This window comes from Lepidochelys kempii, chromosome 12 (genome assembly GCF_965140285.1).
Source record: "Lepidochelys kempii isolate rLepKem1 chromosome 12, rLepKem1.hap1, whole genome shotgun sequence".
Lineage (NCBI taxonomy): Eukaryota > Metazoa > Chordata > Testudines > Cheloniidae > Lepidochelys > Lepidochelys kempii.
The window spans coordinates 11,591,775-11,615,948 of record NC_136391.1 but is presented as its reverse complement, the minus strand read 5'-3'; the positions used below and the strand labels follow the sequence as shown (position 1 = coordinate 11,615,948).

Sequence of the window (24,174 nt, the reverse complement as noted above, 5' to 3'; positions counted from 1 at the left end):
TCATATTGACTCTATATAAATCCATGGTATGCCCACATCTTGAATGCTGCATGCAGATGTGGTCTCCCCATCTCAAAAAAGATATATTGGAATTGGAAAAGGTTCAGAAAAGGATAACAAAAATGATTAAGAATATGGAATGGCTTCTGTATGAGGAGAGATTAATAAAACTGGGACTTTTCAGTTTGGAAAAGAGACAATTAAGAGGGGATATGATAGAGGACTATAAAATCATGACTGGTGTGGAGAAAGTAAAAAAGAAAGTGTTATTTCCTCCTTCTCATAACACACCATCTAGGGATCACCAAATGAAATTAATAGGCAGTAGGTTTAAAACAAACAAAAGAAAGTATTTTCTCACACAATGCACAGTCAACCTGTGGAACTCCCTGCCAGAGGATTTTGTGAAGGCCAAGACTATAACAGGGTTCAAAAAAGAGCTAAATAAGTTCATGGAAGATAGGTCCATCAATGGCTATTAGCCAGGATGGGCAGGGATGGTGTCCCTACCCTCTGTTTGCCAGAAGCTGGGAATGAGTGACAGATAACTTGATGATTACCTATTCTGTTCATTCCCTCTGGGACACCTGGCATTGGCCACTGTTGGAAGACAGGATACTGGTCTAGATGGACCTTTGGTCTGACCCAGTATGGCTGTTCTTGTGTTCCTATAGTCAATCCCTAGCCCTTTATCAGATGTGTTTTTTCAAGTCACCTGATGTTTTGTCAATAGGCACCACAAGTGCTGGCAGAGCAGGTGTCACTACCCCACAGAGGTGCCCCAACACTGACTTGGAGGTGCCACCTTCTGGGATGATGGGGTCCTGCAAACAAGTATTCCAGGTGGTGTTAATGTTGGTGGTTGTTGCTAAGGAACTGGATCATTTACTTCAGAGACCACTGCACAACCAGCAGATGGTAAGGTAACAGAATTTAGGGACCTATTTTACCATTCTTATTCAAGTAAATCTTCCATTGATTTCCATGGAAAATGAGCCTCAGTAAAGAGTGTAAGATCAGGTCCATAGTCGATACAGGTTCAGGGTATTGAAAAGCTAGTGTCCTGGCTATGAAACGCCATCACTCATGAGCAGTCCCTGCACCTTAATATTGCATAAAATTTATCAAGTATTGTCCATGGTATTCAGTGCTTGCCAACACAGGTCTCTTCCAGTGGATCTACTTGTTCAAAAGCAGATTCAGTTTTAAATGATGGGCTAACACAGCAATACATCATTTGATGACACTGGTATAGTTATAGTGGAAACTCCAAGTTTATGAAGGCTTAAAACAACATTCTAGTTGAGTTTTAGACCTGTAACTCAGCATTTCTGCTGATTCAGACAGCAAAACCAGCTGCTGACTCACCAGTACATAATTTAAAGCTATTGCAGAGATTCTGCCAGTCTTTTATGTGAATAAATTGTTGAGTTGGGGCTTTAATACATAATCATCATAACCATTTTCATTTAACTATATGTAGCACTTATTATTTCCATTATATATAATATATATGGTTTTCCATATATTGTATTCAGTAGCAAACTCACCCAGTGTAGCTAGGTGCTGTACGTACATGATCCCTGCCCCGAACAGTTGACAATCCAAGTCTTAGTAAGTTACTTGTGTAGACTTTTACCTCTGTTATGTGTGAAATTGTGCAGATTTGAAGGGGTACCAACTGCAGCCAGGTTTGAAAATGTAATGCTGAGTATAAAATGACTTGTAAACATATCCTCTAGAAGTACTGTAATATACACAACCAGTTTTCTGGGAATTCTGTTTACCTACTGCTCGGTAATGAGAAACTAGCTTAATTTTCCAAAAGTGAAGCTAAGGAAGATCAGAAACTATATTAGAATAATTCTCCTTGGGATCTTTTCCCCCTCATAATTAGCTTTTAATAGCTGCATTAAATTGCTCATTTCAGATGCAAGCTATTTTCCCACTATTAGAAATATACTGCTAACTGCATTGTATTATCCATTCTATCTTAGAATTAGGTATTTGTTCTAATAGTGCTTTTATAGCCAGTCCTGTCTAGGTATTCAGGAACTTTCTTACTTACAAAAGTGAACTATGGTGGCAAGTGTAACAGTGACTGGACAAGTTTCTGACTTGAGGTATAGTTCCACCATTTAAAAGCTAAAAGACTCTTTCTTTTACTCTGACCATGAGTCTCTTCTCCTTACCCTAAATTTACTGCTCCACTCATCAGTCATAGCTTTGAAAGCTGAATCAGAAACATGAGTAAACAGATGCTATTCAGTAGGTGCCGAGGAAATACACAAATCACCTTGCCAATACTCTTTTTTATCCTACTCCTCTCTCCTCTGCTTTCTTACCTTTTGTCAACAGGGCTTCCATTTGCCATGCTATCATGGCAATTTGAAAAGGCTCATAGGACCGAATGAGGCTGGTTATTCTGAAGTTTCAAACAGTGACTGATTAAACTACATGTAGTGTGAAGAGTGGAACAAATAGCAAAGATAGGGTGTAGCAAATAGCAAAGACAGCAGTAAAATGCTCAGAGAGGCACACAAGTGTGGTAACGTCTCACTCTAAAAATGTGTGCCATACCACGGAGTGGCAGCAGTAGCTGCTATAGAAAGTCGTGGTGTGATTGCAGCGTACATCTTCTTGGTTATCCATCACTGAGGGAGCAAAAAGGACAGTGCTTTTGTACCCGTGAATGGTGGATCCCAGCCATGCGGGTTTGTGATGCTGGAAGATCGCTTTAGGTAAGAAACTACTTTAGACAAGGATTTTAGCCTGGCAAAGCTAAATTGAGACTCTAAAAAGCGTGTTTTGCTTTTGTTTCAGATGTAACTATTTCTGTTGCCACTATTAGCCCTACTCAATATCTCTTACCCTTTGATAATAAACTCACTAACTGTATGTCAATGCTCTGATGTGATAAAAGGACCTGATCCCAAATTGTACCAATCAAACGGTGTGTGTTCCATTCCCTTGGAAATAGCGAACCTGATAGGTCTTGTGAGTGTCCAGTGACAGGGGCTGAATATTACAGGGGACACTTCAGAGGTGCCTGAGGACTGGGGCACAACAAGTGTAAACCTGCAAGGCAAAGGAAGGGCTAGCAGATCCCTGAGGAGATGGTTTAGGTGGCTAACAGACTGAAAGTGTCAGGGAGCTGACACCCAGGTTAGCATCAGCAAGTGTCTCTCTCACAATGTGTGGGGGGGGGGGGGCGGGGCGCGGAAACAGTGACATACAGTCCTGGGCACCTTGAAAAAAAGTGTCACAAAGTGATCACCCATTTTTATGTTATTAGTACTTAACATGAAATCAAACTTACTCTTCAGTGTGAGTCCTGTCTTGTGGTATGACACCTTTTACTTTCTCATTTTGGTACTCTTCACTCAGCAAGTGCTCTCACATCTCCCTTCTTTTCACAAGCAGGATTGGATTGTCATTTTCTTTCCCAGTTTGATTCAGCCATTCATTTCCCCTCATAAGCAGTCTCTACTAGGCAGTTCTCTCAGGCGTTCTCAATTCTTGCATGTTCTTTCAAAATGTATTTAAAACATGTGGAGTGTCAGCCACTGGCACAGTAGGTATTGCAAAGAACACTTCACAACAGGCCTTGACAGAAATTGAATTACTTCTTGTAGTTTTTATTAAACTACCTTCCCTCTTATATAACTAATTGGTCTGGTAGAGCGACAAGCAGATTTATTACAAACCTGGTCTTAAAAAAAAGCAACAACTCTAAAAGATGAACAGCTTTCACTTTACTATTTTGTTTCAAGCTGTCTGCACAAAGCTGCTTGCTTCATGTCTGAAAGTCTAAGAATAATTTGGAAGCTGCAGAACCTCTAGTTCTCTAAAATATGCTTATAATTTCACAGTGATCAAAGCATAATTGCCTTAATTTATCAAATGTAAAATTAGCATAAAAACATGGTCTCTTTGAATGAGGTGACAGTTTTATGTCTAGACTTGATTTGTATCTTCCGCTAGCACATTGAGATGGAAAACAAAGTGCAGTCATCTTAACTCCATGGTTAGTGGTTCAATCATCACTCCCTTCTGCCTTGCTGCCTGACTACCATAATTTCGGCCATTATTAGCTAGAGTGGTTTTGTTCAATGTTTTTTCCTCCCCTGTGCAGAACCAGCAAAAATAAAATAAAATAAATAATTTTTAAAATCCAACCATCCCTTTTGATTTTATGGGAAAACAAAGGGTTGGCTTTGTGAACCTTTACCCATGCAAGTCTCACTAACTTCAGTGAGTCCAGACATGATTAAGGGCTTCAGGATCAGGCCTAAAACCTTGCCATACTTACTAGAGCAAATCTTCACCTGAAGTGGTCAGGGCATAGTAGCCTGCATTACTGTTTAAAACAAAACTCATTGCTAAGTGTCAAGTTCCAATAGTTTACTTAAATGAGATGTTTAAACACTGTTAATCTTATCAATGTTTTGGACTCCAATGTCAGTGGATTCCATATGTAATATTCTTTCAGATTAGGAACACACTGAGGGCAGGATACAGCCAATATACCATAAAAGCACACTAAGGAAGATAAACATAAGGGATGTAAGGAGGGAAGCAGGTACCAATGGACACCACTCAGAGCACTTACCAGTGGAACTCCAGTCATTGCTGCCAGGAGCTCAGTGCTGGGTCAGAGACTCCCCTCTATGCTTTTCAGGGGCATTATCTAGCAGCCTGAAAATATCTGCAGCTGTCAGTGACCTTAGTGGAATTTGTGTTCATCATCCCTGAAAAGAAGGCAAGGAGATCAAGGAGAAGAGGCTTAGGCGGGATAGCTGCCTCCATCTCTAACAAAGGATCAGCCCCCTGCTTTGACTTAATAAGTTCATGTGCATGAATGTGTGCAGGAGGGGAACACTTCAAAGCTACCTAAAAACTGGGTCCTGAGCTGTTAAACTTGGCTCTCTAGCCAAACGACCTGAAAGATCAGAAAGGAGTTGAGATTTGGCCTCAGATCTCAGCTGGGCCTCGCCAGTGAAATTCAGATCACTATCTAAATCCAGATAGAGCAAATGTACACAAATCAGAATGGGAGAAGGTGTTTGATCTAGGGTAATTTTTAATAGAGACATTAAACAATTGATAAAATGGTTATTCATAAAATGCTGCTCATATTCTTCAAATAGGCAAGTAAATACTTGACTTTCTTTATTTTTTTTTACACCAGCTTGATAAACATCTTATGTAATAATGGAATTAAGTTGATATCAGTTGTGAAGTACAATGATAGTGCTGGACACTTATATCAGTGCAGACCAGCCTTCTCCCTCCACTATCACTTAAACAATGCAGATGGTTGTAGCAGTATATATCAATGTCCTTTAGAAAAATTCTACTTTTCCCTTTAGAAACTTTCTGGCACAGTCAATATCGCTAAATGTTTGTTGCTCATCCAACATATGCTGCCTCTTTCTGTTCTAGAGATTCTCCATCTGCTGTTTTGGCACCTTTCCTGAGTTCTTCCTCCATTACTTTGTTATTTGTTCTCCCCACACAATATGAAGTTCCATGGTCTTCTTGCGTCTGCTTCTTCACTGCTGCTCTTTGAATTGATTCTCTTCTTTGACATCTTGCCTATTATGTGCAATCTGCATCATAGCGGAGGAATAGTACCCGATATTTGGGCAAAGCTGTGCACAGCGGCAAATGTGCATTAGTTATATAGTTAGGGTTTATTTTTAGACTCTGAGATCATTTGAAAAACTAAAACTAAAATTGCTGCATACTTGAGGGCAGCTTTGATGCAAACCCTCTCTGTCTCCAGATTTATGCTTTATTTGCCTCATTGAAGGGTCTCTGACGTATACTGTTCATACAGCATTTTTGCCAACTCCTAACATTCAAAGAGCTAGAATCCTTTATGTCAATGTAGTAGAGAGCTATACGTAATATGAAGTACTCTGAACAAAAAATGGATCCTTATTGTACAAAGCTTGTTCATCATCCTCTATTCCATTTAGCTTCCAAAATGATTAGTGCATGCTCCCACTCATCAAATCATGAAGTAATTGAGAGAAGTTTTCAAATGTAATATTTATGAGCACTCTTTCAATTCACGTTGATGTTCAGGGTGTACTGCTGAAGACAAACTGTTTACTCAAACACCTTGAACCAAATATACTGAGATTGAGCTGGGTGGGAAGGCCTATGGAAAGCATGCAAAGCAGCAAAAGAGAAGTGGAGGCTGTGCTGAGTCCCTATCAGTTATCTACTAGTAGTGAGAGGAAAGACAAGGTTAAAAACAAAGGGTGAGGTGCAGAAGGTATTACTAGGTTTAGTTGTTTAAAAAAAAAAACCTACTTAGGTGACCTCATGTTCTCAGAGCGGGCAATGCCTGGATTGGGCGTGCCAGAGGGAGCACTGGGCTTCCCATTCAGAGCTGTATCCATTCTGCCAGTCAGAGTTGGCAGCAACAAGGGCCAGGTTCATTATCTAGGGGTTCCTTTTCAACAATACAACACAAAACCGGCTCAAACCCCCACCCAGTGACCTGGGACAATTACACACCACCCCCTGGGAACCTCTAAGAAGCAATACTTCCCCTCTTGTAAGCACGGAGTCTGAGTATAGCAAAAAACTTTTAATGAAAGGAGGGAAGTAACTCAGCATTAATTTGGGAAAACACCGAACTAGGGCTCAAACACAAACCATGAACAAAAGACCCATCCCCAAGTAAGTTGGGCAGTGTCCTTTTTCCCTCAGGTCCTTAAGTCCAGCAACCCAAAAGTCCCTTCTCTGCACCCCACTCACAGTTGCTGTCCTTGGTCAGTGCAGACTGAGAGTTCAGAGGTTCATCCGCAGAGTTCACCTCCCACCCTGGGTATAGGGGGAGTGGGTAAGGAGGTACCTTACATGCTCTGCTACTCGGGCACTCACTCGCTGCCCCTCTCCGCCAGCCAATTGCCATGCCTCTCTGTAGGGCTCTGTTCAGGCCCTCTCCACTGCTCACTGAGATGTCTTCAGGGCCCACCACTTTACAAAGCTCTTAGTGATTTCAGCTTTCAGTGGGGGAACCTCACTGCTGGTGCACACTGGGCAGCCTCTTGCATCAGAGACACTGTCCCACAGAAGGTCTAATGCTTTGTCCTCGATATCAGTGATTTCAGCTCTGCAGCCTGTAACAAGACTCTCAATTGAGTCTAAATTAGCTCTTTTATTACACAGTGGAGAGAGGAAGGGTCAAGTGGTGCCTATGACCCTTAAGCAGGGCCCACACCACCAGGTTCAAGTACCTATCCCCACCCTCTCTCAACTCACTAGGCTTTGGAACCCATGTCCCCTGCCTAGCAAGTGCCATTTAGTTGACGGTGAGTCCCTCCATAGGGATATGCCAAAACCAGTTCTGTTGCCCTCCAGCCAAGAATTTGTCATCCCGACAAATCACACTCCATATTATACCAAATTCATTAGTTCCCCCAAAGGGCCTCAGGAAACCCACTATGGCTTTCACAAGCCTGTGAGCTAAGTGTATTGGTTCTTCACTAGTCACCCCAGGTGCATCATAAGTTAACCATCTTACTGGCCTTATAACCCTGTCTCGCCTATGGAGAGAATGGAACAAACTAAAACTGATTCAGAGAGTGATGTACTGAATTACCACTGACTCTTTACAAAAGCAACGAACGCAATTAGTGCTACCAAAAGAGTACAGAACCCTGGTCATGAAGGCCCTGCATGATGATTTTGGACATTTAGGAATGGAGCGGACCCTGGAACTTATTCGTAGTAGGTTCTATTGGCCCTGGATGAGACATAAAACTGGGCTACTCAGCTATCCTATTTATGGTATTTCTATGGCCTCCATTACCATAGTAGTCAAGAGCCTCACAATCTTTAACACATTTAAACTCACAACATCCCTGTGAGGTAGGGCAGTGCTACTACCCCTATTTTACTGATGGGGAACTTTCTTTCCCCAAAAGACAAGCAACTTTTTCCACTTCAGCAAACTGTGCAAAGTCCCAGCACCGCCAGACTTTAGAACTTTGCAAGGTATTTGCAGCACTATTCTACCAACTCACCCTTAGAATCTAGCTTCGAGAGAGCTTGAGCATCTCTCTGGGGAAGGGAAAGCAATAAAGAGGGACTTGGAAGAAAAGCCATTTTATGTTCGTAAGTACAGTCGTATCAGAGGGCATAGCTATTGTTTTGAAAGGATAATACCAAGTTTGGATAATACCATGTTGTTGTGTATGGTATGTATAGGAACTCCCCCATTTACACAATTCTTTGTTTAAGTAGAGCAGTTCCACTTCATTATTTCCATTCATCTAACTGGATTTAGTATTTTGGTTAAACTGGTCACCAGAGCTGTAAATGCTCTACACATCTTACTGCTATTAAATCTACATTTTTCTTCATTAGTTTTAATTAGATTCCTTTCATAACCGTCGGGATTGACATTGTTCAAATATTTATCTCCAATTATCCATCCACCAAAACAAGTTCTTTGGGAATTCACTTTATTTGCCTGACCTATACTTGAAGGACTGCTCTAGAATTCAAGACAGTTGTCAGGTTATGATTATGTTGGAGTTTCATTCATATCTGAGTTTCTGAAGGTGCACACAGTATTAATACAGTCGCTGTGCTTTTCTGATCTGTGTTGCTTCCACCAACACTCACATAATTGAAACTGAAACATTCTAAACCTCTTAACGGTTCATAAATTTAACGTCTGTTTAATTCCCCACAACTGAAGTGTTTTAAACAGTGAATAAAAATCCCCTTCTCCTCAAAGGCTTAGTTTTTGGTCTTGATTTGCAAAGTCATAATTGCACTTGTTCTTCAGGGCCAGCAAGACCCAACTTTTTAAACATAAAAGACAAGCAAGAAAGTTTTTACACATCATGAAGCAGCAAAATCGGCATGAACCTTTTTTCCCCACCCAGTAAAAGGTATTTGTGAAAACCTGATCATGTTCCTGAAGGACAGAACATTCTCCAGAAAGTGATAGTAATGTATTATTGTAACCATCCTGACTGAATGAGGTCAAACTCAAATATAAGTCAGGTCTGATAACAGCAGCTTATTGTAAAATGTATTCTTTCCTTTACTTCTGGAGACTTTAGCTGTGGATCTTGCTGATTGTCAGAAAGTCCCTTTCCAGCTGCCCTCCTGCAGAACGCAAGTAAATCCTACAACTCTGTAACAACATATATCTATTATTCAGACCATGACAAGTCACTGTCTGTTCACCACCAAGTGGTCTGATTAGCAAATTGTGTGCTTGATTCTGCACAATCTCCATGTACATGTGTGTTGTACTCCCACCGAGTGCTTAGAGTAAGGGTCTTGTATCCAGTTCCAACTTTACTTTGAAACTAGCCCAGAGATGTGTTTCATACTGAATACTTGAGCTCAGCATACTTGACAGCATAAGTCCATCCATGGCTATAATGTAAGAGATACATCTCAAGGTTTTTCTATTCAGATACTTCATTTCAAACTTAGGGCACGGGGGAAACTTTGAAGGGTCTCACATGATGGATATTAGTCACTTTACAGTATTGATTTTCAAGTGTTTTCAGTCTCCTATTCCAAAAGGCAGCCCTCAAGCAGCAGTAGGGAGTCTCTGAGAAGTCACTCTCCTGTTTCATTTGGTGGCACAACCTGGTCCCAGCAAAAAAATAAAAGTCGAGGATCTCAGTTCAGTATGTTAATTTGCAAGTATCTTGAGCAGAGTAGTTTCACAGATCCACAGGGTCTGGTCTATGCCCCAGCCTGTAACCAGGCCCTTGGGAGTTACTCCCCTCCCCGGTTATTGTGCCAAACCCCAACGTTCACACAGCTCTACTGGGGCATGCCTGTGGCCTCCAAGACTGAGCCTAGGGGCTGTAGTACTCTGGCTTCACACCTTGAGCTCTGCCCAGTGGGTTCAACTGACACAGACTCCTGGTCAGAGGCTTTTACATTCTTCAGGGACCAATGAACCTCAGCAAGTATTTTCAAAACAGAATAGGATTTAGTCAACGGGAGCACTGCATCGGAAGGCCTTAGGTTAGCACAGAGAAATAAAGGTTAAGACATAATCCATTCTGGGCAAGCCACTGCAAGCAGCCATCCAAGCTGCCATGGACTCCATTTCAGGCTCTGTCTCTGTCTTTGTCAGTCCAAGGCGAGAACTCTGTGTCTCTCTAGAGGGAAGCATTTAACCGCACCATCAGACACCTTCCCCTTTCTTCTCAAGCTGGGACCTCAGTTCAGTTTCCTTGTGGAGAGGTGTGGGGGTGTAGGAGGGAGATCTCTTTCCACTTGGTTGCTAGATATGAGTGCTCTGGCCATTGTGGCTTCTGCTGTCTTTTTGGATTCTCCATTGACATGGGTCAGTTTTGAGCCAGTTGTTTAATGATCCATTCAGCCTGCCTGTGACAGTTACATGACAACAACTCTGTCTCCTGTTCAGCCCCAAGAGCAGATTTATCCCGTTTGCACTGACTAGGTAGCAATGCTAAGTACAGAGAGAAACTGAGGCACATACGGGCATAATAAATATTACAGAAAATTCTCACTTTGTCACAATAAGGAAAGCTCGGCCTCATGAAAGTTGGACTGCTCTTGATAACTACGTTTTCCAACACTTCCTGTTGAAGTATGTGATTTTTTAGGACTTATTGCTGCTGCTATATTAGTCTGCTTGAAACTGCAGATCTGCTTTCCAAATGCTATTGCTGCCCAAGAGAAAAGGAAGCCTCACCTCATTCATTATGGTTTGTTGACTAAGTGTTGTATCTGTTTTCCACCACATGTGACGAATACACCAATGCCTTGTATAGAAAACTAGCAGGATTCCTACAGATGCACCTTTAGTGTTTCTACCATTAGGCTTCTTCTCCCAGTATGGCTGGCCTTCCTTGGCGTCAGACACCTCGTGCTCAAGGATTCCGTTGTCTCTCTTCTATAGCTCTGTAAGCGGAGTCTGAATGAGCTCTCTGCTGACATCTAGTGATGAGCTGTGGAGGAGGACTTCAGGAGGTGATCCTGTTTGCATGGGCACACCCACCCTGCCTAGGTGCTCAGCATGATGGCATTGCTTGCCCAAATGATCACTTTTGGCTGGTGTTGGATCCCCAGTCTCCTTGTTGGGTGAACTGAGAGCAGCAGAACTGTACTTGGCATAAAACTTTCTTACAGACAGTATTATGGGTATCTGACTCCACATCCTTGTTCAGGAACAACAAAATATATACCAGTTAGTGTTCTATCAAAGTATTAATGGTTGCATCTTGCCAAAAATACCGCATTAATTTCTCTACTTTTTTGTAAGAAGGAACAGGTTCTGATGAGGATTTTTCTTAGCCGGTCTACAAATAGAGCTGTGCAGATTACCAATAAATCCTTCAATTTTACCTCTATTTTTCATTTAGCAAAGTACAGATGTGTTAGAGCTTCCAGACCAAATGCAATATCATTGCTCAGTTCAGTGTGTAGCAAGTAGGTGAGTGTTTTAGTAGCTCATTGTGGTAGGCACACAAATCCAGCAACTGTCATCCCTGTTTCAAAGAGCTTAGAATCAATCTCCACGGAAGATATACAACTGTCTCAGCCATGCAGTTGGTTTATGTGCATGTGTCACATAGCTACAGGGTTAAACTGACCTTGAGTGAAATGTCTAGAATCTGCACCAAAATGTTCATTGCTATTGTGAATTACCAGATGACATTCTAGCAAATGGAGCAAGCTTGAGATAGTTTCAGACTGCATCAGTCAAAAATAAGGGTAAAGAACAAGAACAAGGGAGGAGGGATAGCTCATGGGGGGAGGGATAGCTCAGTGGTTTGAGCATTGGCCTGCTAAACCCAGGGTTGTGAGCTCAATCCTTGAAGGGGCCATTTAGGGATCTGGGGCAAAAATTGGGGATTAATCCTGCTTTGAGCAGGGGGTTGGACTAGATGACCTTCTGAGGTCCCTTCCAACCCTGATATTCTATGATCCAGAATCACAACAACCTTGATAAACCTGCGTATCCTACAGTGCTTAGCTCCTAACATTGTCACTTAGGAAAGGCAGAACATGAAAGGCTTGATCTAACTCCCCAGCTACCTCCATGAAATGATGAGCAGTAGTCTGGGATTTAACAAAAGGATGCATGTACTCCCATTCTGAACATACCAGAGCATAGTAGGTTTCTGGGGACTTGAGTGATCTGTTCTGCATATTTAATACAAGTTTTATTTAATGGGATACATCTGTTTGGTTTACATTCTTTGCTCTTTTGTCAGTTTGACGGGAGAGCTCTCCCGTCAGCTTAATAACTCCTGCCTCCATGAGAAACGGTAGCTATGTCAGTGGGAGGAGATCGATGGGGGACCAGGTAACAGTCTTCAAATATGTGAATATCCGTTATAAAGAGGACTATGACCAATTGTTCTCCATATCCACTGAAGGTAGGACAAGAAGTAATGGGCTTAATTTGCAGCAAGGGAGATTTTGGTTTGATATTAGAGAAAAAAATTCTAACTATAAAGATAGTTAAGCACTGGAACACACATCCAAGGCAGGTTGTGGTATCCCCATCACTGAAGGTTTTTAAGAACAGATTGGAACAACACCTGTCAGTAATGGTCTAGATTTACATCAGCACAGGAGGCTGGACTTGATGACATCTGGAGGTTCTTTCCAGCCCTGCATTTCTATGATTCCAGGTTCCTTCTGTGCCTCAGCTTCCCAATCTGTGAAATGGGGATAATGATACTGGCCTCCTTTAAGTGCTTTGAGATCTATAATTATGATATTATTTTCCTTGAAATGTATATCCAGAGCTAATCCAGATTTTCATCAGTAAATAGAAAAATCTGGTTCTTTGTCTTTTTCCTGGAGCCTGATACCTGCCCAGCCAAAGAATCCATTCCATGTTTTTCCCAAGACCTTGCTAGGCCAGGACTTGAGTTTCAGTGATTGATGTGGGCATTCAACCATGGTGGACGTGGTCAAATCTGACAATTCATTACATTAATAAATACTTCTTACAGTACTAATGGCTACCAGTGAGCTGGCGTACAACAGCCACATCCTTCCTAGTCCTGCTATCCTGACGTCAGACAGTCTAGGTAGGAGCAGGGAGGGTTTCAGAAAATTAAAATATGGCCATTGGCCTGCTGGATGACCTATGGATTTTACTAGTTCCACCAGTCTTGACTGAAACCATGATCAAGTCACCATTTGTAAAATGGGTGTCCAGCGCACATCACCTGAGTGACTGCCCTGTAGGAAGACTCCTTGAGAGTTGAGATTACCTTGAGTTCCTGCGAAAGGCTCACTCCTGTGGGAGGCAAGTAACGCTTGAACAACATGGACTGTAGTACACACAGTGCCTCAGACTTAGTGAGGCTTATTTAATGACTTTGTGACTTTGCACTTCTATCGCAGCTCTCAACAAAGGGGATCTCAAAATATTATGTTACCAAATTACATTGAATATTGCAGGATGGTGAAAGGCTCAAGGTTGACATTGGAATGCCACAGTCTCTCAGATCTCATCTATATGTGGACACAGTTTCATGACATGATTCCTTCCACTTAAATCTTCAGGAGAGCTAGTGCATGTGGGTGTGAGGAGGTCTACCCCTATGTGCCACGGAGCCCAAATCTGGGTGTAGACCTGCCACTACCTAGATCTTCTGCCATTGCCCCTTGTTCTAGTGTGGGTGGTAAGAACAGCTGTAGCAGCCAAGACCTTGGGGAAGAATCCTTTTGATCCCCCACAAAATCTCCCTGTGCCAAGTCCACCTATTGGAGCTTGGCACTGATTTGAACTTCTGGCAGGAGAGGAACTATTCCACCCTTATGTCCTTTCAATTCGGTTTAAGAGGTCAATTACTTTCTTTTTTCTTTTTTTTAAAAACACCACTATAAATTTGCTGTTAGGAACACGCTTGTCAGAGTTAAGTGTGAGAGCAGTTAGCAGTCACTTTCCCCACTACCACCATGTGTGTTCCTCTCTCTGGACAGACTGACACCTGTGCTGCGTCCCACTGCTCCCAGCATACTTGTAAATATAACAGTTGTGTTGGTTAGCAATAGGAGGTGTTCATGCGACAGGCCCTCGACAACTTTTTTGGACAACACAGTGCTATAGTCCCTCTCTTATCAAGTGTTGTAATCACGAAGCACAACGTTAATAGTCGGAGAGTAGTGCTGGGAGCTCAATAGGAAATTCCGTGGTCTCATCACAAGAATGAAATTGGAAGTCTTGCTTGCTTTCCCAGAAAGGCAGACCAGGGTGGGTTAAATGCTACTAAGGCTATGTCTACACTGGCAGAGTTACATCGCAGCAGTTACAGCGCTGCTCAGAGAGCGCTGAAGGGAAACTGCTGTTGTGTGTTCACAGTGAGCTGCCTGCGCAACAGTGTGTTCACATTTGCAGCACTTGGATGGGTATTCGGAGCGGTGCCCTCTGGCTAGCTATCCCACAGAGCACCTCTTCCTCTTTGGCCGCTAAGAGTTGTGGGAAGGTTGAGGGGGTCTTGTCCCAGTGCCCTGTGATGCATTGCTTCGCATCCCAGCAATCCCTGTGCTTCCATCTGCATTTGGTGTCATCTTTCAACGGTTTGTGTATTGCGTGCTCTGCCTCTTTGGTCTACAGGAATGGATCCCGTATTGTTGACCAATATGCTGCTTGCTCTCACTAACACGTCACGAGTGGCAGTGAAGTTATTCCTTAAACTACAAAGGCAGGAGGAGTTCGACATTGATCTCGCCACATGTAGTAGCTACGACACAAGATTGCTTGTGCATTCATGGAGATGCTGACCACAGTGGAACACTGCTTTTGGGCTCGGGAAACAAGCACTGAGTGGTGGGATCACATCGTCATGCATGTCTGGGATGACGAGCAGTGGCCACAGAACTTTTGGATGAGGAAAGCCACATTCATGGGACTGTGTGAAGAGCTTGCCCCAGCCCTGCAGCGCAAGGACACGAGAATGAGAGCCCTGTCATTGAAGAATCACATGGCAATTGCACTGTGAAAGCTGGCTACTCCAGACAGCTACCAATCGGTCGCTGATCAGTTCAGACTGGGAAAGTCGACTGTTGGACTCATATTGATGGAAGTGCGCAGGGCCATTAATTGCATCCTGCTCCGAAAGACCGTGACTCCGGGCAACGTGGGTGACATTGTGGATGGCTTTGCACAAATGGGCTTCCATAACTGCAGAGGGGCGATAGATGGCATGGATATTCCAATCCTGGCACCAGACCACCAACTACATTAAGCGGAAGGAGTATTTCTCTAGGGTTCTCCAGGCACTTGTGGATCACCATGGCCGTTTCACAGACGTTAATGCAGGCTGGTCCAGAAAGGTGCATGACAAGCATCTTTGGAACACTGGCCTGTTCAGGAAGCTGCAAGCAGGGACTTTCTTCCTGGACCAGAAGATCACCATAGGGGAAGTTGAAATGCCCACTGTGATCCTGGGAGACCCTGCCTACCCCTTAATGCCTTGGCTTATGAAGCCATACACAGGGCACCTTGACAGCAGCAAGGAGCAGTTCAACAACAGGATGAGAAAGTGCAGAATGACTGTGGAGTGTGCTTTTGGCCATTTAAAGGCCTGCTGGTGCTGCCTATATGGGAGACCGGACCTGGCTGATGACAATATTCCTATGCTTATAGCCATGTGCTGTATGCTCCATAATATTTGTGAAGGGAAGGGTGAAAGCTTCACTCAAGGCTGGACTGCAGACGTTCAGCGCCTGGAGGCTGAATTTAAACATCCAGAGACCAGGGCTATTAGAGGGGTGCAGCGTGGGGCCATAAGGATCAGGGATGCCTTGAGGCAGCACCCATGGAGGTGGGGTCGCTCTAATACAGAGTATTTCAGTGGAGTTTAAAGGTCTGGCTCCTTTTTGTCTCCTCAAATATTTCTATTTAAAGATTTCAAATAATGGCAGGAACATAATAAGCCCCTGCCAATTTCACGTGAAATACTAGAGATTATAGTGATGCTGCTCCAGTGCGCTGAGGAACCGCTAGATATACTAGTACAAGTGGTGTCATTAAATCAGTTCACTAGAAAATTATCCCCTTTCTAGGAAAATAATTACATGTAATCCACTTGAACACATAATAAGGATCTGTGTTAACAAAGAACAGTGAAACTGGATATTGAAGTTGCATCAGGCCAGTGCATTAAATATTATCAAGCCAAAACGAAGGCTTGGGTTTACCTGACCTGGCTTTTTAACCAGCATTGTTTTGCTGCTACATCATTTTTTGTGCTCTTATGACAACTCAATGTCTGTCTGTATATAAACAATGTTGCATAAAGGTATTAAGGTGGTTTAAAAAGTGTAAATAATTATAGAATACTAAAATTATGCATTTGGAGGGGAAGATGCCCTCCATTTCCCTTTATGGGTTAAAAAAATTGGTTACTTTAACTTAATTTAGACAGCATGTGGTAGAAGGACTGTGGTGCTTTGGGGGTTCACCCAGACTGGTTTGGGGTTCTGTCACCGCCTGCCTTGTAACCCTGGGTGCTGTGCAGCTTTGGCTCAGAGCCCTGACACCAGCAGCCTGCTCACAGCATCCTCACACTGACTTCCACCACCTTGGCTATTCCTTGCAGGGTGACACCAACAACCCTTCCTGTCCCAAGCCGCCCCAAAACGGTCTCCCCTGCAGTGTCCATGCCCAAGAAGTTAAGTTTGCTTCCTCCAAAGTGACAGCACACATCAGCCTGTTAACATAGGACTTGAGTACCCAGAAAGATAATAGAGAAAATAATGAAGCGATTTGCAAACACCTAGAAGATAGTACGGTGATAAGTAACAGTCAGCATAGATTTGTCAAGAAGAAATTATGTCAAACCAACCTAATAGTTTTGGGTTTTTTACAGGGTAACAAGCCTTCTAGATAGAAGTGCTCAGTGTGGTATATCTTGACTCTAGTAAGGCTTTTTAAACCATCTTGCATACCTGCCCATAAACAAACTAGGGAGATATAGGCTAGATCAGTGTTTCTCAAATGCAGCCACCATGGCTGCATGCAGCCCCCGGGGCTTTTCTTGCGGCCACAGCCTCCTGGTTGGTGATGGGGGAGAAATGGAGGCTGCAAGGTGGATTTGGCTCTGCCTCCCCCCCCCACTTGAGCCACTAATGTAGGAGGCGGTGGGGCTCAGGCTTCCCGCCTCAGCCCTGGTGTGGCAAGCAGCAGGCTCTGGCCACACGGTGGCAGGCTCTGGCCAGGAGCTCCGACCATGGGGCTTTGGCTACACAGCAGTGTGCTCCATCCCCCGGCCCCTGGCCTTCAGGCTCACACACCCCCTTATCGCCCCTGGCCCCCGCTGCCATCCTTGGCCCCTCACCATCCATCCCATCACCCTGCCCCCACTGTCTTCCTTCCCACCTCCCATCCAACACTTAATTTGTCCCCCAGCTTGCCAGGGCTAAGTAAGTCTGCTATGAAAAGTGATATTTGTGTAGTTGTTAATATCACTTTTCACTGCCTCCCAGCTAGCTAGCTAGCCTCTGCTGTGAAAAGTGATATTAACATACAAATATCACTTTTCACAGAAGCAAACTTACTAGCTAGCAAGTCTACAAAAAACAAACAAACCCCACAACCAAAAAAGCAAAAGAAACAACAACAAAAAGACAAGAACATGCAAAGCACCTTATTTGTGTTTCTATTCTGTTTAGGGCCAGTAAAGAATGGAGACAACTTTACGTTATTACTGAGACTGCAAAAACACCCCTATATAAATTACTGTGATTGGACATTTGTTTTCCCTAAAGTTAAATTAACTATTTTAGGAAAAAATTGTCAAAGCGTCCACCAGTGAGAGTCGGTGGCTGCACTCTGAGGCCACCAAAAATTTTGTTGTGAGAACCCCTGGCCTAGATGGAGCTACGGCAAGGTGGGTGCATAACTGGTTGGAAAATGGTTTGCAGAGACTAGTTAGCAGTAGTTCACAGTCAAGCTGGAAGGGGACAGAAAATGGGGTCCCATAGGGATCAGTCCTGGGTCCAGCTCTGTTCAATATCTTTATTAATGATTTAGATAATGGCATAGAGAGTATACAAAAAAAGTTTGTGGATGATACCAAGCTGGGAGAAGTTGTAAATGCTTTGGAGGATAGGATTAAAACTCAAAATGACCTGGAGAAACGGTCTGAAGTACATAGGATGAAACTCAATAAAAGGACAAATGCAACGTACTTCACTTAGGAAGGAACAATCAATTGCATACATACAAAATGGGAAATGACTGCTTAGGAAGGAGTACTGCAGGAAGGGACCCAAGGGTTATAGTGACTCACAAGCTAAATATAAGTCAACAGTGTAACACTGTTTAAAAAAAAAAAAAAAAAAAGCAGCAAACATAATTCTGGGATGTATTAGCAGGAGTTTTGTAAGCAAGACACCAGATGTAATTCTTCCACTCTACTCCACACTGATAAGGTTCTGTCCAGTTCTGGGCTCCACATTTCAGGAAAGATGTGGACAAACTGGAGAAAGTCCAGAGAAAAGCAACAAAAATTATTAAAGGTCTAGAAAACATGAACTATGAGGAAAGATTGAGAAAATTGCATTTGTTATGCTGAAAAAGAGAAGGGGAACAACAGGATAAATTTTCAAGTACATAAAAGGTTGTTACAAGACCGAGTGACAAATTGTTCTTGTTAACCTCTCAGGATAGGACAAAAAACAATAGATGTAAATTACAGCAAGGGAGGTTTAGTTTAGCCATTAGGAAAAACTTAACTGTCAGGGTGGTTAAGCATTGGAACAAATTGCCCAGGGCAGCATCTCTCAAATTGGGGTCTGCGAGGGTACTCCAGGGGGGTATGCCAGCCCCGCTGATCAACTCCTCTTCCTCCCCAGTTACAATAAAACAAAACATGCTTTCTAGAGACTAAAACTTAACTTCAGCAAGTTACAATCTTTGTCTAAACAGTTGCTCGCTTATAGTCAGTTCCAGTTACTCTCTGGTTTTCCGGCCAAGAGGATCCACTTTTCATGAGCTCAAAGGGCACTGCTATCCCTTTGTTCTTTAGGTGATGGATGCCAAAATAGCTTTTTCTTTCTGCTTATATTTCACAGTCTGTCTGTTTCATGAGACAGGAAGGCTTCCTGGGAGTGTAAGCCCCATCTCCTCTTGTGATCATTAAGTGGTCTTCCTCCCCGTTCATTAACTTGATGGCTTTGTTTACCTTATATATAGATGTACTTTTCACCATTCTCTAAGGTATTACCTGGTTCAATTTACACTGAAAACACAGGGAAACAGGAGAAATGCATTCCTTTGCCTAGAACAGGCTGGGATTATACACTGCTTGCAAAATACCTATTAAGAACATATTTCCAGCACACATCTATAATTCTTTATTTACTACCCATACATACATCACTCAATAACATTAATGATCAGGGTATTATCAGTTTGTATATGATGCTGTATAGGACACCTTTTAGATACAGATTATAACAACAGTGTGTGGGGGGCAATGAATGTGTCAGGCCTAATGTGTCCTCTGCAGTTTGCACTGCAGAGCTCCCTGGGTCGCAAGGGCAAAAAACACACTCCTATATTTCTGCAAGTGTGAAATTCTTGTGGCTATGTTCTCACCACTGGTTGATGCAGTAGTGCAGCAATGACTGGAACAGATAACTGAAGATGGACATCATCGTGATCAATTTCTCAAACACCACTGCCCCTCCTATTTTTTTTTAAAAGACTCCTGAGGCCAGATTGACTGGCTCTGCGTAGGGGCTAATGGTAGGGAAAACACAAAGAGACCTCCCAATTCTCTGTACCCCTATACAGGAGTTGGCCATAATGTGGCTAGGGAGCAAAAAGCCTTCTGTTCCTTGCTAGCGTTCTCCATTTGTGCTTACCTCAGGATGCCAATAAAAGAGAAATGTGCCCTCCCCAGTCTGTCACCATCCCCATGCTCTGCTCCCTTTGCATAAGTCTGAGGAGCAGAGCTCCCTGCCTGTAGAACTCCAGGCTAAGAACTGGATGTGAAGAGATCAGGGTGTCATTCTCCTTCCAGTGGACCCCTTGAAGTCTGTGGGTACAGAGAATCCCCAGTAGTTTCAAAACCTTCTGGTGGAAAATTGTTTCCATTGACAAACTTCCCAAGTGAATGGATAGAGACTTGAGAGGGGTCTCTGCGCAGGGAAAAAGGGCTAGTAACTTTTTAAAATGTAAGCTTAGGCATCTATTGATGTGTTCCCCCTCTGCTTTCCAGAACAGTTCCATAGTGACGTTAAATTCAAAAGTTAACCAACTAAATTAGGCTCCTGGTTCTGAACATTCGATTGAAATTAAAGAGCAGTACAATTTTAACTCCTCCCCCTTATTCATGTATTTTTGCTGCAAAATGACAAAATAGGTAGCCTTAAATCACTAAACACCTCTCTTTGTGTCATTAATCACCTACTTATCAAACTCAGGTTTTCTAGAAAAACTCTACCTCAGTCCAAGATATAAGGATGTAATGGTCCCTTCTGATCTTAAATGCTGTAAAATTACAGTACAGCAGATAACTACAGTAAATTTTTTAGAGCATGCAGTATTGTAAAATTCAAAAGCTTAGTAGAATATTTGACAGTTCTCAGGGTAGCCAGGACTCTGAGTCACCTTGTTACCCCCCTTCTCCAGCAGCAGGCAGAATTGCCTGTGCTTAAGTGGGGGTCAGCTGCCCGTGGAGGCTTGGAGCTCCGGGGACAGACACAGGCGGTAGGGGTACCCTGCAGCTCCGTGCGGCAGGAGACAGCTCCTGACCACCGCAGGCTGAAGACATGGAGGTCGCTGGAAGTCATGGATTCCGTGACTTCTGCAACCTCCATGACTAAACTGTAGCCTTAATTATTAACAATATTGCATGATGTATGTATGGTTAGTGCACAAAGAGTTACATAAGTGTCCTGAAAATATGTTCCTTAAATATAGTCAAACTAAGCACTCTAAGTAGAGCGTATAAACAGGTTTGTGCTAGACAAAAAAAAGTGGATTCACCAGTCTACTGGGTCAAGCTTTGTAAGCCAAAGACAACGAAAACACATTTGCATCTAAGGTAAACAAAGTAATCACATCAGTAGGATGAGCTGGTTTTCAAGAAGATAACATGACCTCTGCACATCAGCATGGGAGAATTTTATCTGGTGACACACTTTAAAAGAATACATTTGAAAGGTTTACTGGACTATTAGAAGGGAAGAGAACCCCTCAGTTATCCATCACTTAAGGGGCAAGAGGCCAGCTCTCCTGCAATCCTTTAGCCAGGGTGGAGTGAAGATGCTGAGAATTGGTTGTAGATGAGAAACTGCCTGAGACCAGGATTGTAAACTGCTAAGTTTTAGACCCTAGAAAGCATTTTTTACTTTTGTTTTGTTTGTAAACATGTTTCTTTTTCTCTTGGTTAGTATCACTTAATATAGGATACTGTGAGCTAGTGAGGAAATATCTCCTTCTGCCCTGTCTTATTTGTAATTCAGAATAACCAACTTATTATCCATATCTTGTTTTCAGTGAGCTTAAGGATATTTCAAAGTTTTGGGGAGAAGTGGCTTACTGTACAGATCATTGCAGGCTGACATACCATATGAACTGCTATACTGAAACGGACCAATTCTCCTTGAAATCTAGTATTCTGTCTCTGACAGTGGCTTAAAGTAGATGTGTTTCTAGGAAAGCACCTTGTATGTTTTCTTGCATTTGTATGTAATAACCTGCCCATTAGGGCAGTAGGTTTCTTCCTAAGTTTATGTGGTTGGCTTATTTTATGATACAGGGTTGTATCACTTCAATTTTGATCCTACATAATGTAACTACAGATAGGATATTCCTGATGCTACAACTTATATAAAAGTCTCATCCTCTCAATCCTGCTAGGCCTTTGGCCTCTCACATGGCAGTTCCACAGGTTATGCATTGTGCAAATTATGTCTTCTCCTCAAGTCTTAATTTCTTGAGAATTTCATTGGGTGTTCATTGCCTCCGAGCAGCATGGGTGATGATCCTGCCAGATTTCACAGTAATTACTTAACACTTTTACAGCACCTTCACTGACACAGATCTCAAAACACTTCAGTTAGTTTATCCTGTGTCTTTGGAGTATTATTTCAACTTTTATAGACTGGTTCCTCATGTTATAGTTAAGTGACTGGCCTAAGACTGCATGGGAAGTTTGTGGCAGAACTGAAAACAGAATCTCTGTTACCCAAGTCCAAGTGTGTTTGGGCTAGAAGACCATCCTCCCTGTTTAAGGCTTTGTCTTCAATTCAAGTTTGTTTGTTTTTTATTTACAGTGAAAAAACACATAAGTGATAGAATTTTACAGTGAGCTAAGTGGAGACAACACACTGGAAGGGTTTACCTTGAGGTAGCTAAACAAGGTCAGCACCATACCTCTTTCTGGGCTTGACCTCATCTAGTTTACATGGCAGTAAAATACAAGTGCCTTGTCTTCTGTTTCCATAGAGGGCTAGCTAACACACAGTAATTATCAGCTGGTGCTAAAAAAACAAAAGCTCTGTTCCTGTCAGTGAGCCTTTACAAGTAGGAATGAAGATCCTGACAACTTATTTAGGAGGCAACCTGAAAGCATGAAGAAAGATGTGAGGGTGGTGGTCTATCAGGTTGCATTCTTCCTTCTGAGAATATATTGAACCAGAGTTCCAGCAGTGTATTAAGGGTTATGATGGCTTGAATTTCTTTCAGAGAATAAAAAAAAAATCCAAGGTCCTGACCTGAGGTAATTAAATCTCATTATTTAACCTGGGTCTGTTGGTCCACCTCAATTCCATTCCACCTATCCAAAATAGTGTTCCTGTGTTTCATTACACAGCTGCTGCATTTCAGTGATGGGTGAAGTGGTCCACTGCATACAATACCTATTAGTAAGCACTTCAGAGAGCTTTGAAAGGCAGGCACTATAGATCTGCATAGTGGTAACATTAATGCTCTGCAGAGTTCAAAGAAAAGCATGAAACAGAACTAAATGTGGTATTGTTTTTAGCATTTTGAAAGCATAGGATTTGTCCTACTGGATTTGATCACTGGTCCAGCAGTGGCCCGTGCTGCAGGCAAGGGGGAAAAGAAACCTTATAATTCATAGACAAAACAGCTCATCTCTAGCACTGGCTGTATCTAACATGTGGCTTTGTCTTTTCCAGACAGCGCAGACAGTGCTACTTGTGGTTGCTGTATTCTTGATTTCCTGGCTGCCGCACCACATTATCACCATGTGGGCAGAGTTTGGTCAGTTTCCCCTGAACAACATCTCCTTCACTTTTCGCATCATCTCTCACTGCTTAGCCTACGGGAATTCTTGCATTAACCCCATCATCTATGCTTTCCTCTCGGAGAACTTCCGCAAGGCCTGCCGGCAAGTCTTCACCTGCAAGTTCCTCCTGCGGCCAACTCCTGTTGAGAAGCTTGTGAGAATACGCCTGGAGAACTTTTCTACCACCCACTCAACGACTAATGTGTGACCTGGGCATAAAAAATGAAAATGCATTTCAGTAGAATGTACTGGAAAAACAGAGAAGATGGGGAGAAGGAGGACCCCACTTTTATAGATATGATTCTGGAGCAGAGTGCCTCAAGAGTGATTCATTCATCATGTCAATGGAATCATGAGCCATTCCCTAATGCAGCTGTTAGCATACTTCACACAGGAACAGCTGCTGCTAACCACTAGATTCTATATAGCAGAAGTGCTCAAACACACCACACAAGCTCCTAAATACTTCCAGATTCACACAAAGAGGCTGAGGCATAAGTTTAGATGGAAGGTGGAGTTTTATATCTTATAAGAAAATAATTCAGTTCTGTGTCCTGCAAAGAGCAGTCGAGCTGAACACAAACTGGGATGTGGTTTATTAATGATAAAAAGTATGGGGAGAGATGGCTTGAAGTAGTTAGGCAAATGTCTTGTTGCAAAGTCTCTAATGCTACTGTTGTATCTTAAATCACATCTGGATGTCAGTGTTTCTAGTGTATGTGAGCTGCATTTATTTTTAATTAATTTGCTGAGACTGGGTCTCCCTTCTTCATGACAGGTTTTCCTAGCCCTCTTTGACAGAGTAAAAGCAGCTCAGTGCATTCATGTAACTGACTAGAGTCACAATTTATGTCTCAGAGGTCTGAATATTTATATTTGTCTGCTCTGTATCACCTTGTATATTTCCTGGTTT

The 24,174-nt window shown here is 42.7% G+C and overlaps 1 protein-coding gene across 1 annotated transcript in view; it reads left to right on the top strand.

The window, feature by feature from the left end:
- Nucleotides 1-23,515, top strand: part of LOC140896201 (galanin receptor type 1) — a 34,801-nt gene extending 11,286 nt beyond the window's left edge. The window contains exon 3 of the mRNA XM_073307578.1: nucleotides 23,152-23,515. Within this exon, the coding sequence (XP_073163679.1) occupies nucleotides 23,152-23,469 (318 nt within the window). The 3' untranslated portion in view covers nucleotides 23,470-23,515. The remainder of the gene's footprint in view (nucleotides 1-23,151) is intronic.
- Nucleotides 23,516-24,174: the final 659 nt, after the last annotated feature.